Here is an 18,223-nt window from a genome sequence, read left to right as displayed (position 1 = left end):
AACATCAGCTTGACACTAATAATCATGAGTGGTAGGTAATGAGAGGCTGCAAGCCAGTGAAAAGTAATTCTGCAAACATACCTTTCTTTATAACACACCCGCACTTAATAGCCCAGTTTCTATAACTGACTGAGTAACTGCACAAATTGGTATTCCAGCATCCTAGCCTCTGAGAACAACTTTCTACTCTTGGAAACTTTAATTATTCTCTTAAAGGGGGTGATGTGGGACACTTAGAATTTTTAAAATTTACAATTACATAAAAACTTCACAAATTATAAAACTGAAAATCAGCTGGGGAAAAATGTTCATTTTTTTGATAGAGGATGACAGGTCAGTTGGTGCCTTATTTATTTTTGTATACACATTGTGCTTAGAGATATGCTGTTTGGGGGCGGGGCTTCCCTGGTGGCACAGTGGTTAAGAATCCTCCTGCCAATTCAGGGGACACGGGTTCGAGCCCTGGTCCGGGAAGATCCCACACGCCGCGGAGCAACTAAGCCCGTGCGCCACAACTACTGAAGCCCGCACGCCTAGAGCCCATGCTCCACAACAAGGGAAGCCACCGCAATGAATAAATAGCCCACGCGCTGCAACGAAGAGTAGCCCCCACTCGCCACAACCAGAGAAAGCTCTCGCGGAGCAACAAAGACCCAACACAGCCAAAAATAAATAAATTAAAGAAAAAAAAAGATATTCTGTTTTGCGGTTTTTTGTTTTTTGTTTTTTTAACGGTCCGCGGGCCTCTCACTGTTGTGGCCTCTCCCGTTGCGGAGCACAGGCTCCGGACACACAGGCTCAGTGGCCATGGCTCACGGGCCCAGCCGCTCCGCGGCATGTGGGATCTTCCCGGACCGGGCCACGAACCCGTGTCCCCTGCGTCGGCAGGCGGACTCTCAACCACTGCACCACCAGGGAAGCCCTGTTTGGCTCTTCTTGAGAAAAAAAGACTAGAAGGAAATATGGCAAAATGTTAGAATTTGGTTAGCTCTAAATAGTGGCACTACTGAGGATTTTTATTTTCTGTTTTGTTTTCTGATATATTTCTCCTTTGTTTGTATTACTTAAAGATACTTATTTTATTTTTCCTTTTAAAGAAAATAAATGACACCATGAAATATATTTTTGTTGTTTTTGCTGAAGAAAAATATGTCTTTGTTTTGAGTTAGTAAATGGAATCAAGTTTATCAGATTTTTTTCTCTGTTGAATTAATATGTGTATTGGGATAATTGGAAGTTTGATGTTCTCAGCCCTTCTTAGAATACAGGGACTTAAAATTAAGAAAGAATTGAGGTTTGCATCTCATTTTTTAAATATTACAAAACTAAATCTTCTATTAAGAGGCATTGATAAGAGCTCTTAAGATGTAGATTTGCCTTATGCAAAAGGTAATGTTTATCTTTAGAGATCCAGTAATACATTCCTATTTTTTAATTGCTAAAAATCAACATCTCTGTCATTAGTAGATTTGTACCTCCTTTTTTTGTTACTAGTTAAAAATCCTCAGTAAAATAAAGTTAACACTAAATGTCACTTCATAATTGCAGTAATGATCACACAGCTGTGCTTCCCTCAGTTTATAACACATGTCAGCATCAGTTTAGGAGCTCAGCTTCACTTCCTGCCCAGATAGAATTCTGCGGACTGTTATTGTGGTGAGAAAGCAGAGCATCCTGTTGGTCACTGCTGGGCCGCGAAGGCCAGGAGTGAAAGGTGCTCCAGCTCTCGGAAATGCCAGGCTAAGTTCTGCCATTGGCCATGCTTCTGTCCGTTCTATATTTATTTACTTGCTTACTTATTTTCTTACTTAACTTTTCAAGTATTTTTCTTTGCTGGATTAAGAACCATTTTATTTATGAGTATCTGAATTTTCAAGGAGGAACTCTTACACTTAAATGAACCTGTAGGAAGCCCACAGAAAAGCAAGTGCCTGCAGCGCTAATAATGAGAACTGACAAGGCAATCCTGCTGGGTTTATTTATGACCTTCTGCCTTTGTTAGCTCTTGTGAGAAATTCCTTTCTAACCATAACAATATTGTTGGAGTTTGGCACTGTACAGAGAAATCCTACCGAGCCCCGAGACCCACAAACTGGCACTCATTCAGCTCATAACAGATTGCTATGCTTGTTGTAGTTTTACATTTTTCCTTCACTCCTCTTTTATTTAATTCATAAGTAGTTTTCACCAATCTTTATATACGTGCTTTAAAAATATATTGCTTTTATTCTCAGAGCCAAAATCCGTCTTTTTCTTAATACGATGTCCTATCTACTTAGCAGTGTTGAAGAAAATTCAGAAGAGAACAGCAAACAGGCAAGAAGAGACAGGTATATTCAACACTAGGACAAATCATAGAAAGTCATATCACATTCTACAAACTGGTGGACCATGTGGCACTTCTAAACAGTCACATGTGGTTACTCATTCTAGAAGTTAAAGTGAGCTCAGTAGAACAAACTTACCTCTGGTTATAATTTTATACTTGGCTTATTATTTAAACTCCATTTTGATACTTTAAGACTGTGTTTAGCTTGCTTGCTTTCTTTTACAATTTCCAAATGAAATAGGAGATTTAAAAGCATCAATTCACAAAGAGAATTGTGTTTAAAATTGTAGTTTTCTTTGGAAGTAAAAGGAAATCAATAATTTTGAACATGTAACTCTCACAATGAGACCCTTGACGGCAGTGTTCTGTATGGAGTTATTTAGACCATAGAAGACAGAGAAACCTGAAGCAGTGGCATTCAGTGTTTCCTATTAACTGGGCCTACTTCTTCAGTGTTGCCAACAGTGACAGATTTACAGTTGTATTAGATTCTGTCTAAAATAGTGATAGACATGTGACTTCTGTTTCTTCTGAGACTCCTTGGGTTCAAGATGCCAGCTTCTGTGGGGAACCAGCTCTGTGGGACCCATTTAACTAAAAGTGCCTGTGTCTGTGTATGTTGAGTGTGCGTCACTTTTAGCGGTTGCGTTGTCAGGCTGGGGCCTGCTGTATCATAAGGCCATACTATTAAAATCAATATTTATATTTTTGCTTTGTTCCATTTGCCTAAAATTTGATTTTTAAAGTTTTCCTCCGCCATCTTACTCAAGTATGTACAAGCAGACCTGCTAATGAAGACCATGAGGAAAATTTTATTAAAATACCTTAGCCTGATAAAATGTGAAAAGTATGCAGATGAGCATAATTTTTATTTGTCCAGCTTTGTCTTGTTATTTCATTACCATATACTTTTTTTTTGGGGGGTGGGGATGTACACGGGCCTCTCACTGCTGTGGCCTCTCCCGTTGCGGAGCACAGGCTCCGGACGCGCAGGCTCCGTGGCCACGGCTCACGGGCCCAGCCGCTCCGCGGCACGTGGCATCCTCCCGGACCGGGGCACGAACCCGCGTCCCCTGCATCGGCAGGCGGACTCCCAACCACTGCGCCACCAGGGAAGCCCACCATATACTTTTGCATTAAGTTTTAACATCTATTCTGAAAATACTGATATGATTTAATGCTACTACTATTCAGCTATTTCCTGTCTTTTAAATAGACTTTTGTTAAAGACTGTTGAAATCTGTAGGTTTGCCTTTTGTTTTATTTCTTTCACACAAAACTTCAGCATTTATTAAAATAACTGCTCAAGTATAAGGAAGAAAGAAAATCCTCCCAGATCCAGTCACATAAAATAACCACTGTTAAAATTTTATTGAGCATCAAGGGTTAAAAATATATATGCACACACACATATTTTACATGTATACATAAATGTATATGTTCGTGAAATATTTTCTACTGTTTTACATAAATTAGACACTGGTAGTTGTTTTTCTGCTGTTACTACTGATATTCACTCAACAGCCTTTTCAATAAAAATTACATTATTTAAAATATATATTTCTAATAATTACGTATTTTTAGATAGCCTACTAACAAATTGATATTTAGGTGGTTTCTAGTTTTTTGCCATTTTAACATCTAGTTTTCTAGATGTGAACAAGAAATATTGTTTTAAATTTATCTGAATGCTGTGTGACATAATAAAAATCAAACTCATGATGGCTAATATTTATTAAATGGATTCTTGATTAAACTCACTTAGTTCTTTCGGCCTCTTTGAGTCAGATCCATTTTATAGGTGAAGAAACTGAGGCTTTGCAACATTAATTCACTTGCCTAATTCACACCACTAAGAACTGATGGCACAGATTTGAACCAAGACTTCACAACCTGGGCTGATTACCTTTTCCAATCAGCGCCCTCTTTCTTGTGCAGTGTTTATAATTGGTGTCACTACATTTTATAGAAATGCCAAAGGCTGTTTACTTAGTTATGTTAACAATTAATATTATACTATTTTCCTAACACACACATTATTATCTGTTAAGTATTTGCTAAAGAACAGAAGGATACCTTCATGCCACTGCTGTTTACTCATCCATCTTATAAGTGAGATATTTTTCTAAAAGTCATTTGTAAATTCTTTATTCTGTATTCAAAATGCATTTTACATTATAGACAGGGCTTTTTAAAAAGCGTACATATTTGAAATGTGTGTATGGTTATATGTATATATGCATTTATATACCTAGCAACTATTTATTGGACATTTACTGTATGCTTAATACTTACTTTTCATAATTATATTTAATCCTCACCATGGCATTATTAATATTTCCCCCCTATTTTAGATGGTGAATCTGAGGCTCAGTGAAGTTAAGTAAATTACCCAGGATTAGGTGAAGAAACGATGGAGCCGGGACTTGATTTCAAACTGCTCTTACTCCAGAATTTATGCTTTTAACCGCTACGCTATTACTGTATACCTACATTACAGTAAATATTTAATGAGCACTTATCTGGCGCCAGGCAGCATACTTAGTGCTTTATGCAGAGCATTTACCTCATTTAACCCCACCCAGCACTGTGAGGTCATTACTTCTCTTGTCCCTGTGCTGCGTGCGGATGGAGAGGTGGCGGCTGATGGGACTCAGTCGCTTGCCTGAGTCCTCTGATTCAGTGAGAGAGCAGCTAGCGTTGGGGGCAGCTGTGTGGTTCCAGAGCCCAATTCCTTGCAAGCTCCCACTCCCAATACAATACAAATATTCAAGAGAAAACTAACATCTAATAAATGCATTTTAAAAGCAAGTCATTAGAGGAGGGGGAGTAAGATGTAGAGATTCAGAAGGAGGCTTCATAGCACTTTCCAGGGATTTTTAGGTTGATGAAGAGTTTAATCCAATTTTATTTCAAAACTTATGATTTACTGGGTTAAAGAGCAATTCAGCAATGTGATGGGCTTGCGAGTCAGGTTATTTGGGTGTCTCCCTTGTTCAAAGGTTTTAGAAGGCTAAGGAAATGTGAATTTTACCCTTCTGCCTTTCAGAATCCTGTGTCTTAATTTGTTTGTGCCTTCTTTGAGACCACTTAAAGTGGTCATCAGAGAAAACTCTATTCTTCTTGTTGGCCTGGGAACATGCTCCAAGCAACAGAATAATTAACCTCTACGTGTGAGGTACAGTAATACCCTTGCCTAGCATACAAATGGCTCTGTTGGGAGGTAGTGTGGTTGAGTGTGAAACATGCTGGACTTCAAGACCTAACTCAGGCCCTTCTTTACTGATACTGTCATCGTCATCATCATTATTATTGGTATTAGAAGTTTCTGTCTGAAACCCTGAATAGGTTTATAACCACCGCCTTTCAAGAAGTAGTTTTGAAGTAATATATTATAAAATGGTTATATGCTCTTAGGAAGATTTGTTATGTAAAACTGCCCTTTAGTGCTAGCACTTGAGGTGTTGAGTGACCAGCTGCCCCTGTACAAAGTTGAAAACTTTCTGAGTCTATAAATCATAACTGAAAATGAGAAAAATGCATGTTTTTAAGTTTGACTTTGGGGGGAGTGTTGCATGTATTGAATTTCACTTTAAAATATAAAAATAGGGCTTCCCTGGTGGCACAGTGGTTGAGAGTCCGCCTGCCGATGCAGGGGACGCGGGTTCGTGCCCCGGTCCGGGAAGATCCCACATGCCGCGGAGCGGCTGGGCCCGTGAGCCATGGCCGCTGAGCCTGCGCGTCCGGAACCTGTGCTCCGCAACGGGAGAGGCCACAACGGAGGGAGGCCCGCGTACAGCAAAAAATCAATCAATCAATCAATCAATCAATAAAATATAAAATAAAATATAAAAATAGCCTTTACACAGCATTTCCATCTGTGATCTAGTCAGGCTAATCATGTAAAAAAAAATTCTGGATTCTCTACTTTTTTCTAAAAAATTCAGACATCTTCAAAATGATTCCTATGGAAATAGAAAAACACTTTCTGTTATTGAAGCTATTAGACTCTTTCTATGTTTAGCAAGATAATTTAAAACTTCCTTCAAATTTTTAATACTGAAGAAATGAAACAACTCGTTTTTACAGTTTTTGGCATTAATACAAATGGTGATATGAATTTAAGGAAGGAGATTGTGATTTGAATTGATATGGCCTTAGTATTTATTACATTGTTATTATATTTCTGACTTATTCTTTAAAACGAGTGATTTGAATCTTGTATCTTATATATAAATTAGCCTCAGGAAATAATCTTATGTTTTAAAAGTGATGTTCTTCACAATGTCCATATCATTTGCTTTATTCATTATATTGACTCATTGAGATAATAAACATTAAAATCCCCATTTTACAACTGAATAAAAGTTTAGATTGTCTTGTTCATAGCTGATCAGTGGTGGCAGCAAGCTTTAAACTCCTTACAGCCAGCACTCTTTCTTCTACAGCATAATGGTCTCTCTGGTAAAACTTTTGCATTTGTGATTCTTAAATAGTGAGTCATGACAGGTGTTTTTCTTAACCACTTTCCAGTACTCAAATATTTGTTATAACTTCATTGATAGGATTATTGTTGAAAACCTGTGTTCATAAACAGTGCAGGTGGTCTTTGTCTTACTCATTAAAGAGCTTATGAATGATGGAGCGGACACCTGAAAAACAAAAACAAAACAAAAAAACCTACCTCTTCTACACATAATTTCCCTTCTCTTTGGTTGCTACTGTCTGGGTTTCCGTTTTTTTAACCGGATTCCTAACTCTTGCTCGACTTGGTTCCCCTAGGGCCTGCAGAGCCTTCACCGGTACCCCCTGGGATCAGGAAACATGGGGAGGGCACATTCCCTGCCTCTTCTTCACTCTTCAGCCACTTCCTTCCGGTAACACGGCTGTCTTGCACTGTATCCCCAGTGACACACGGTTCGGGCTCTCTAACCCACTGCCTCTCCCTTACGGTTAATAATGATAATAGCTTACACTTACGGAGATCCTGCTGGGCTAATTCTTTTAGGTATAACTTCTCATTTAATTCTCACAACAACTCTTTTTGACAGATACTAGTATTTCTCCCATTTTATAGATGAGGAGAGTGAGGCACAGAAAGGTAGTATGTTGGCCACGGTCAGGGTCAGTGTCAGAGCGGAAGTTTGAATGTAAGTGGTCCTACTCCAGAGTTTGCATTGTAGCAGATGCGAACGATTCATTAAAACTCAACACGGGAAGTTCTGTAGTTGATAAATACGATGTGGGATCGTAGAGGAAGGAGCTGTGTCGCTCATTCCGGTGCTGTAGATGTCGGAGGAGACTTTACCGGGATGGTAATGGACGGCTCTTGGAGGGAAGTAGGGCTTAATTGAGTGGACAGTGCAGAGGTTCGTTTCGTTCTCCCCTCTAGTCCGTAGACAGTGCTACTCCCACTCTTGTTATCTCTTCTGAGCTTTGCTTACTGCTGCTGCTCTAGCCTTTGAATGTCCACTACCGGGTTAACAGTCCACTACTTTCTTCTTGTTCCATCTCTTCTGTATTAGTTCAGTATTGCTACGTTGAGATTTTTGGTCGGTTTTCTATCAGTATTGTTTGTGAGCTTCCTATTAACATTTTTAGTTCTAGCTCATTCAGTTTCATTGCTGTATGGTATCCCATTTTCTGAATATATCTCTTGATTTTATATTGCTGGAAAATCAGATTGTCTCCATTTTTTTTTTTTTTTTTTTACTATTACAGTACTGAAACAATGCTACTATGCTTGTATATATGTGCATGTGCCAGTGTATAAACCTAGAAGTGGACATTCTGGGTCATAAGATAAATGCATCTTTAGCTTTACAAGATGCTTACGAATTGTTGTCCGAAGTGGTTATACTAAGTTATATTCCACTAGCTGTGTCTGGAAAAGCAAAGAATGCGTATTTTTCTCTCTGCCGTATTTTATGGTCATGAAATCTCGATTGGAGGTACTACTACCATTTAGTGTTGATAAGGGTATCACCTAATCATCATAAAGGAACTTAAGTTGCACCAAAAAAAATGTATAAGACAGTTGTCTTGACCATGTAAAAATGAATGGAGACAGGACATCTCCTCCTACATAAGAATTCCAGATAATAAATGTAAAAGGAATGAAGGAAATAGAAAATCAGCACTATCAGAACACTAGAGTAATGCTGCAGATCGACTGATAAATACTAAAATTAGCAGGCAAAACTTTAAGGTGAAACAGATACGTGCAGAGTTGCAAATATATCCCCCCAAATATGTACTAATTACTGTGTGGTTTTAACATACATGCCCTAATTCTTTGATAAGCCTCCTCCAAGAGGTGGAACTTAATTGCCCTCCTTTGAGTGTGGCTGGGTTCAGTGACTCCCTCCTCATGAACAGAGTGTGAAAAGGGCAAAAGAGCAACTTGACAGTGGAGGGACCTGGCACACAGCACCTTAACCAGGTGATCCAAGTTAACATCACCTGTACTAAGTCGTGTTGATATCATACCCCTGTATGTTGCTTTGCGAAGGAGGTTTCACTTCTGTGGTATTCTTCCCCCAAATCTATAACCCCAGCCTAACCCTGAGAAAGCACTAAACAGACGCGAATTGAAGGACATTCTACAAAATACCTCAGGAGTGCTCTTCAAAAGTGTCATGGTTGTGAAAAAAAAGGAAAGATTTGAGAAATTGTCACAGATTGGAGGAGACTAAGGAGACAAGGTGAATAAATGTGACATGTATCCTGGATTGAGTCCTGGAACAGAAGACGGACATTACTGGCAAGGCTGGTAAAATGCAAATTAAGTCTGTTTCATTAATAGTATTGTACCGATGTCAAGTTCATAGTTTTGATAAACATGCCATGATTACTATGTAAAATGTTAACTTTAAGGGAAACTGAGTGAAAGAACAGTCAGTACTGTCTTTGCCACTTTTGGGTAAGTCTAAAGTCACTTCAAAACAAAAGGTTTTAAAAATCCAGTGAAGGATGTAGAACAAGTATGTATGTTCATAGGGCTCACGTGACTGCGGAAAATGTCAAAAAACAAAGTTTTAGTATTATTCTATGACAGAACTTCCCTTTATTCCATGTAGACTCGGTACAGTTTGCGAGTTGTGTTTTTTCTGTTTTTTTTTTTAAATTGCTAATTTATTTGCAGTTCCTATACGTCTTACTATTTTAAAGTATTTCATTGCTATATACTGAAGAAATAGATGTCTCCTGAGGGTTCATGCCTTTTTGTTTTTAAGTTTTATTTTCAGAATTTCTATGTGCTAAGCATTATACTTCTAGGTAAACAATAGTGGGTTTTTTTGTTTTTTTTTTTTTTACCATGAGAGATGCAAAAAAGTTGGTGTTAATTGCTTTTCTGCCATAAAGATTTATGATGTACTTTTAGCAATAAGACCTCATAGCAGTAGACAGACTCTAAATCTTACATATTTACGGATCTTGTTAGTTTGTCAATTTGCTTTCGAAGCACGTGGCTCATTCATACTTATAGTTTCATACCTGGCATTGATATTTGTAAAGCACCAACCCCTAAACCCACGTCCCTGCCCCTGCATGTCATGAGCGGATTTTCCTCCTTTGTAACTAAATGTCTTCAGAGTCGCCGGTTTGGAATAGAATATATAGTTAAAGAACGTAATCTGTTAAATTATGTTACTCATAATTAGTTTTTAGACACTGTTGTGCTGTTTTAAGGGTAAAGGCTATTACCCTTCAATTCATTTTATCCGTTAGTTCTTACATATAAATGAAAGGAATAGGATGACTGTAGACTTGTGAAATTATTGCAGTTAGGAAGCACACTAATATTTAACCTGGACTATAGTTATTTAGGCACTTTTTGTTTTTGTTCATTTACTTGTTAAATTTTATATAGTGCTAAAAATATATAGATTTTTTAAAAAGTTTTACAGATTTTTTTTTGAATGGTACCTGTCATTTTAATCATGTTTAAAGCATTCATTGTTCATAAACATTTGAAAACAAGGGGTTTTTTTTTTTGGCTTTAAAACGTTTAACAATTCTCATTTGGCACCCACTGTATTTTTTTGTCTGTTTGTTTAATAATATTAAAACTCACCTTTTAGACCTCTGTTGGCCCCTTAGTTCCTAAAACTGTAAGCGCATGTTCCTTGGCATGGCCATATGAAGTCATTCACAACTGCCTCTTCAGCCTCATCCTCTCTCGCTCTGCTTTTCCAGCCTCCCTGATCTCTTCACCCTTCCCAAGGGGCGTGGCCTCCCTTAGTTCTTTTTGCCTTCACACATTGTTCTCTCTGCCCTCCACTTGTCCACAGGGCACACCTTCACTCCTAGTCTGGACCTGTGTCAGACAGCAGCCCCTGGGCGGATGTGCGCTGGCTGAAGACGTACCATTCTTTATTCCACAACACTTGTTAATTCCCTTTTTCTTAGAATTCTGTTTAGCTGTTTGTCTCTTTTCATTGAGACTCCATGAAAGGAGGACATTTAAGTGTACAAGATCACCTATACAGGCCAACTTAAACATAAAATGTCATCCACCTGTAAAAACTGTCTCCCACCTTTTTTCCCCTACTGCCTCCCACCTACCCACCCCGCAGCTCCATCTGCTCTAACCTTAGAGAGGGCACGCCTGCCTAAGGGTGTAAGACTCAGTACAAATATCTCTCCCCAGATCATTCAGTATTCTCACCTTATTATATAGTTTTAGTTTCCCCCAGTAGTCTGTCATTTGTATTAATTAGTATATTCTTTAAGATGCCATTGCCCTTAGAATAACAAAGGGCCAGCAGTTCTTCATATGTGAGTCTTTTTTAGTGTTTTCAGCCCTGATTTGGGCCTTGACTTGAGGTCGGGAAGGGTCCTGGCTATTTTGGACAATGAAATCAGTTAAAAAACATTTTGCCTGGGAGGAACAATGGACTGGAGCTCACAAGGTGCTGTGGTCTCCTCGTGAAAGAAAAGGTCCATGACATCTCTGCTGTGGAGAACGGCAGTCACAGTTGTTATCGCTAAACATCAAATCCTCATGATCATGAGCGGCATCATTATCACCTGAAAGGGCAGCCTAGGACCCTAACCGAGAGGACAGTGTTAACCCCAAATTCCATGCAACCAAAAGATAACTGTAAAATAAATGTGCTTACCAAATTATGTTTAAGTTCAAGACTGCCCATACTGTGGTTACGGGTCTATGTGTTGTTACTCCTGGTCTACATGTCTGCTGTTAATAGTGGAAGAGCAGAGACTCTCCCTGGGCAGAGTTCAAAAACAATAATTTAGGATCCCCCTGAGGGCTGTGCAATGGAGAAAAATTCCCTTACATGATGCATATTTCATACTTACATTGTTCACCACTTCTAAATTTAGAATGGCAGCACATTTCATATCAGGGGTTCTAACCCAAGGACCTTTGAGGATAGCTTTTATTTTAGGTGTGAATTTTTTAAAAATCAAAGGAAATAATAACCATTATAAAAATTTTTGCTTATGATAGTATGCTTAACTCTGAGTCCTGCTTTTGTAAAGTATCAGTTTAGCTGATTATCCTTAGATATGTCCCTTTAAAATGAGAGTTACCCATAATGGAATCTTTGCTTGAGAAAGAGTGCAAATGAATCAGGTGAAAGTAATTTCCCCCCAAAATGGTTCTTGGCTACTACCTCCCTTAAAGTGAATTCTGACTCATTAATTTTCCTTGTGTTATCCCTGGCTTTGGATATGAATTTGTCATTTGTTGAGCTTGTGACTGTTTTTAAATTAAGATCAAATATTTTTTTCCAGTTGACCTTATGCATATTAAGGCTAAGATTTGTGTATATTGTCACATATAGCGAAGAGATAAATATTTGTTATTTGGACATGTTTAAGAAGAAAGTGAGATATATATAACTTTGTAAGAAGATGCTTTGCAGGCCTAAAAATTAGTGCTTGGAAGAATTTTCTTTCTGGATTCTGTCTTTCTGTGCCTTTGCATTTTTTAATTCATTTAGACAGGAAGTCTAAGCTTTTAACTCATTTGCTGTCTAGACAAATGAAAGCAGCAGGGACTTTGGTGGGCGTCTTTGAAATACACTATTACATGGGTTTGTGCTGAAAAGAAGCCTACAAACATCATGGAAATTAAACAGTCACTGTGAGGTTTTTCCTTTTGTGTATATATGTCAGTCAAATTATTGGCTCAATTCTAATATCAACTTCAAGGTGTATTTGTATCCCATGTCTAAAATGATAGTTCTAAAATAAGGTTGGAGGGTATGAAGTGATTTTACAGTGTGTTTCCAAAGAGCTAAGCATCTAATGAGGCTGGATGCTTGGCCTCCAGGATGCTAATTGGAAACAGAGGGCCGAGAATTCATTGTTAAATTTTAATAGCGATCTCAGTTGTTTTCACTAGAGCATTTATGGTAAATATTCAGAAATGTTTGCACGTGCTGGCTTGCTTTGTACAGTCTGATTTGCAGCTGTATTTTACTGTAGCGCTTATAAATTCAGTGACATGCACCAGTGACCAGTCAAATCCTCCTCCTCTCTAACACCAGACCTGGCACGAGGCGTCACTGCCCTTAAGAAAGTTAGGGTCTAGTTGGAGAGAGAGAAAGAAAAACTGCATGCCAGGATTTGATATTCAATATTCTAAAAAGGAGAAGAGACACTATTTCTGCTTTTGAAGATCACTGGGAGACTTTTTTAAAGACCATTGAGCTGGCATTTTAACCTGTGCTTCAAACCCATGGGAAGTCACAATGAGAAATCATTAACTGTATCGTATTAAAATCCTTAAACAAGAGACCTGAACTCGTCTCATTGATTGAAATATCTTCTCTGTTTCTGATTCATTGTTTATCCTCATCCTCTCTTGGGGAACTTCTGAGCAAGAGATGCCCAGTGTGTGTGACGCTTTGCAGTTTTCTACCAGTGGCCGATCTAATACCGTCAACTGATTGTATTGAGAACCATAGCTGAGAGTATTTTGGAGTTGGTTTGCTTTTTTAAAAAACCCACTTATTTAATTAAACAAGGGAGTAAAATTTTCTAACTTATTCCCAGTTCAAGACAGTAAGACATCACCAGCATTGACTGAATTTATCCTTTAGTAAACTAACTTATTAGATAAATTGATTACCATCAAAACCAAAGATGTCTCTGGATGTAGTAAGTCATAATATATGAACATAAAGTATCTTTAGGGAGGATCATATATAGTATGCAGACATATTTATACTTAATGTTGTATGTCTATTTTATATATTTGCAGATCTCTAAAAATTCCTCCTGTGCTCCTTCCTGGCATGTTCTTATATACATTCCTCTGTCACTGCCCTCCCCCACCGTATCCCATCATGTCAATCAGGAACATATTTGTGCTCTATGTTAATTCATAAGTGCTTCTCTTGTCGGAGTCTGATAGGATTGTTATTGCTCCCCGGTGGCATTTCGTTCTAAGCACAGTGAAATCTCTTGTACTTGTCACTTGGGTTAGAATGAAAATTTTACATGGGCGGAGGGTGGAAGGATGATGGTTACAGAGGGGAAAGTCTGTGCAGGGAACTTGCATTTAAATTAAATTTTAAAGTAAAACAAGCTTTTCCAAAAAACGGCATTGATTTTCTAAATATAAACTAACCACTGATAGTAGGGGCTGTATTATTTTGGGTGTGCTGGAAAGTATTCAGCATTCTGAGTGATGTCAGATATTGAAAACCCAACTTGATAGCAAGATTTTGCCAAATCAGATTGTCATGGCAAAATACTGAATTTACTATGCATGAGCCCATGAAGTCATTGCCTTACCCGTCATTCCATCAATAAAGAGGCAGGACGTAAGGAATGCTGTGGGGCAGGGGGACTCCAGCCCCTTACAAGAGTCCTCCCTGCAATTACCTTACCTGCCAGCTTTCCAGCAAGATAAATGGAAGCGCTGTAGCTTGAAGGTGCCTTGGTTAGAATGAGATGCACTAAGGTCTCTCTGTTCTTCACAGGCATCATAGATCTGATAGTACTTATAAAAGCAGAATAGAGTTGGTGCCCTGCTGACTAAATTGTCCTCTAGAGGGGTATTCGTTACAGAGCTTCTTTGTTAACTAGGCTGAATGTTTAAACCACTGTTGAACTTCTTTTATTAACGTTTTAAGATAGCTATACATATGGATACCCTAAGTATCTGCAGGGCGGGAATATTTCTCTATAATTTACATATAAAAGTTACGTGTGTGTATAACAGAAATATAGAAATTATATCTTTTTATTACTCTTCTGTTACACTGAGGTGTAGTCAGCACTGAAATTCTGATGACTTGTGAACACTAAGAAAGCCACCATTTTTATATTTTTCTCTTGATATTTCTTCGATCAGCTTGTTGAATAACAGAAATGTTTTTCATGCCTTTGCAGCTTGAATGAAGCTCTCTTAACACCCATCCGTGTCACTTTTTCAACCATAACATGGAATTTTAAGGGAGGACAGGGAAGGAATTTATAGGTAGTGCAGAGAATTTTAAAATTTTCAAAGTAACAGTTTGTTTTTTTATGAAGAAAAATTTGCATAAAATTATTTAACTTCAAATAGTGATTTTTTTTTTAAAAATTGAATCTATGTTGTCTTTTCTATTGGATTCTGTATTGTAGTATAATAGAAGATAATGATTTTATATCTAGTTATCCATCAATTTTTTTTCTTTAAAGAAATCATGAAAAGCATATTTCCTCCCAACTGATTCTTATGTGATAGACCCTTATTTATGCATGATACACCTTTGTTAGGTATTAGAGAGTATATCTGTACATGGAGCCCACCACCCATTCTTAACCAGGGGCTGATACCGTTAAAGAGGAAAATTCTATGTGGCTCCCACTCAGGTTTTCCAGGCGGGTGTAGATGTGGAGTCGGTCCCTGTTCTTGGTGAAGCTTGTATAATTCCTGACAGACGGGTCACCATGCATTTCAGCTGAGACCTGTCCTTCTTTTGTTTCCCCCAAGAGGCAAAGGCATTAGAGGTTATACTAGATACCGCAGGTCAGCACACTTTTTCTGTAAGGGACAGATAGTAGATATTTTAGGCTTTGAGGGCTACCGTCTCTGTCAAGGTCTCCATTGAATTTCAAAAATTTTTCATCTATCACAAAATATTACTCTTGATTTTTTTTCAGTCATTTAAAAATGTTTGGCTTACAGGTGGAGCCGGAATAGGTAGGGTCTGATTTTAGCCCTCAGGCCATAGCTTGCCATGTCCTGGAGCCCACAGGTGTGTCCCTTCGCACTTCTGTGAATTGGTTATATCAGGTTAAGAAGGGAATGCCTTAGGGGCAGGTGCTTTAAGAATTACCCAGGACCCAGCCACTCTTCTAGACCCCCGCCCTCCCTGGCTCTGAGATGGTGGGGTGGGGGGCAGACGTCAGGCAACTCAGCATTCAGCCTGAGGTGGGAGGAATGGGTGGACTCCTGTCCTGTTGTCCCTTTCAGCATTCAGCACCTCTGCATGTGTGCCTGTGCGCACATCTATTAGCTTAAGTTTTGTTTCCAGGAACTCAGATAATTGCCTTGATTGCTGAAGTGTGAGTACTTTCTACATTGTATGTAGCATATTACTTGCTTAATAATGTTCCTCTGTTTCTACCTGGCTTCACAAAAAATTCTGAAAGTCTGAATCGAAGTATTGTTGAACCCAGTAATCAAGTTGAATACAATGTTTTACCAGCTGAACATGTGCAAAATCATGCGTCTCATGTGCCCTAAGCAGAGATGTTTATATATTTTTTCTCTGAATTCTGAAAATGTGGTTCAGTTTGCCCCATTTTATTTTGAAGATGATACTTTTTCTAGGAGGTGATATTTTCAGTCACCTGCTACTATTAATGTTTCTTACTTATAAGCTCAGTTACATGACATTGAAGATTACTCTATTTTACTTAAATGTTATTCTTCTTAGCATAAGAAATTTTTGTTTTTCTGTAACATTCATTTTTTTGTGAGATTTTCATCATCTCTTCTTTAGAAGAGATGTTTTTTAATCATTGGCAATTTTGCTGTTAATAAAAGAGAAGTTAATTATATAACAGATGGTTAACAGATACTACACTTTCCAGGAGTCTAGGATCCTGATTCTGAGTTTGCTTTGTGACATTTTGGGGTACCCTGAAGAGCTCTAACCAGCTCTGCTTTACCTGGCCCCCTTTGTACTTCCTGGTCTAGATTCATTCTTCAAATCCGAAGCATCTTCCTCCACCAGTTTCCAAAGCCCTAGTTTTAGCAGTCCCAGTAGAAGCAATGAGGTAAAATTAAACATTAATAAAATTGCATGAGTGGAAGGTGTCAATTAGTGTTGAATATGCTTTGCAGACAGTGGCATAACCTGGTGTTTCTGATCCCATTCTGCAGTATTTAGTCCTAGATTATCGAGACAAATATCTTTTATCCTGCCTCTCAGTCTTTAGGGCTCATTCAGCACCTAGCTCCGGGTCTCACCTGGGTTTGCAGACTTAGTGATCTGGGAGCCCAGCCGTTGCGGCAGGCCTGCACTGATGTACTGACTCCTGCTGGTGGGGGCCATGGCACATGCCCTAGTGCCACAGCCATGAGGAAGACAGAGTAAAGGCTCTGTCCTCTCACTCTGATGAGGGTGTGGAAGACAGTTTCCTCCTTCCTCTTCTCTCAACCTCCCTTCATAATCTTTAGCAGATGTCGCCTGTCCTTAGTGGTGTAACTAGTAACAATAACCTTGACTCTCTGATCTTTGGTTTCTATGTCTGTCAAATGGGGATTTTAATAACTGCCTAGAGGTTGTTATGATAAAATTACAGGACCTTAAAGATTGTTTGTTTAGCTTAAAACTGTATAAAAAGTAAGTTATAACATTAGGACTCATTTCTGCCAACATAACTTCAAAGGGATTTATTGTCACAATATGAGATAAAAATACACATCACTCTTTTACTATAAGAGCACTTTTGCACTTACCTAAAATGTAAGAATTTCTCACCGCAAGGTTTGGTTACAATTTTGACTATTACGTTAGACGATCATAGTTTGAAATTCAGACAGTCCTCCAATGTTGATTTCTAAATAGGAGGATCCAAAGCCTATAGTTGTCAGCTTACTGAAGTAATCATTTATGAATCAGGCATTCCATTCAGATGGTACATCACTGCATAGAGTGCTTTTCCTGTGACTCTTTGACAGGTTTGTTGGACTAAATGCTGACAGCTTAAAGAAAGCTATAGGATAGTTTAATGGAAGGGAGGTACAACTTTACTCACTATTGACTGATAGATCAGATCCTGTGGGTTCAACTTACAAGAGACCTCATTAAAGTCTTCTAATAACAAGTGGCCATGCTCTGAATTTGGGGCGTTATCTAGAAAAACTTTGAGGGGGGCATTGTTATGATTTTCAAATAGTATTTTGAACAGGTATTGGTCCAAATATGTGTTACTCTATAAATGCATGCTATTTCTTTCTCTCTTAGGACCTGTCTGGCTCCATTGATGACCTCCCCACGGGAACGGAAGCAACTTTGAGCTCAGCAGTCAGTGCATCCGGGTCCACGAGCAGCCAAGGGGATCAGAGCAACCCAGCTCAGTCGCCTTTCTCTCCACACGCATCTCCCCATCTCTCCAGCATCCCTGGGGGCCCATCGCCTTCTCCTGTTGGCTCTCCTGTAGGAAGCAACCAGTCACGATCTGGCCCAATTTCTCCTGCAAGTATTCCAGGTACTCATTTCTTAATGATTATTATTTTACTCTGTAGTAAATACAGACCTAGTGTTCATCAATAACAACGTGCATATCATTATTTTTTTTTACTATTTAAAAACCTAATGATGGGACCACGTATTAGGAGCATAACTATGAATTATCATCAAAGCATACAAGCATCCCAGTTCCTAAATATACTTGACTAATGACTGTAAACACCTA

General features: G+C 38.6%; 1 protein-coding gene across 4 annotated transcripts in view; it reads left to right on the top strand.

Moving 5' to 3' along the window:
- ARID1B (AT-rich interaction domain 1B) overlaps positions 1–18,223 on the top strand; it is a 455,213-nt gene that overhangs the window by 311,093 nt on the left and 125,897 nt on the right. For all 4 annotated transcript variants that reach the window (XM_024122602.3, XM_055087421.1, XM_055087420.1 and 1 more), the window contains one exon: positions 17,773–18,016. In XM_024122602.3, coding sequence (XP_023978370.2) covers positions 17,773–18,016 — 244 coding nt within the window. The remainder of the gene's footprint in view (positions 1–17,772; positions 18,017–18,223) is intronic.

The sequence above is a fragment of the Physeter macrocephalus genome, chromosome 10 (genome assembly GCF_002837175.3).
Source record: "Physeter macrocephalus isolate SW-GA chromosome 10, ASM283717v5, whole genome shotgun sequence".
NCBI classification, from domain to species: Eukaryota; Metazoa; Chordata; class Mammalia; order Artiodactyla; family Physeteridae; genus Physeter; species Physeter macrocephalus.
Note: the sequence above shows the minus strand (reverse complement) of the source record. Positions and strands in the feature narration are given on the sequence as shown.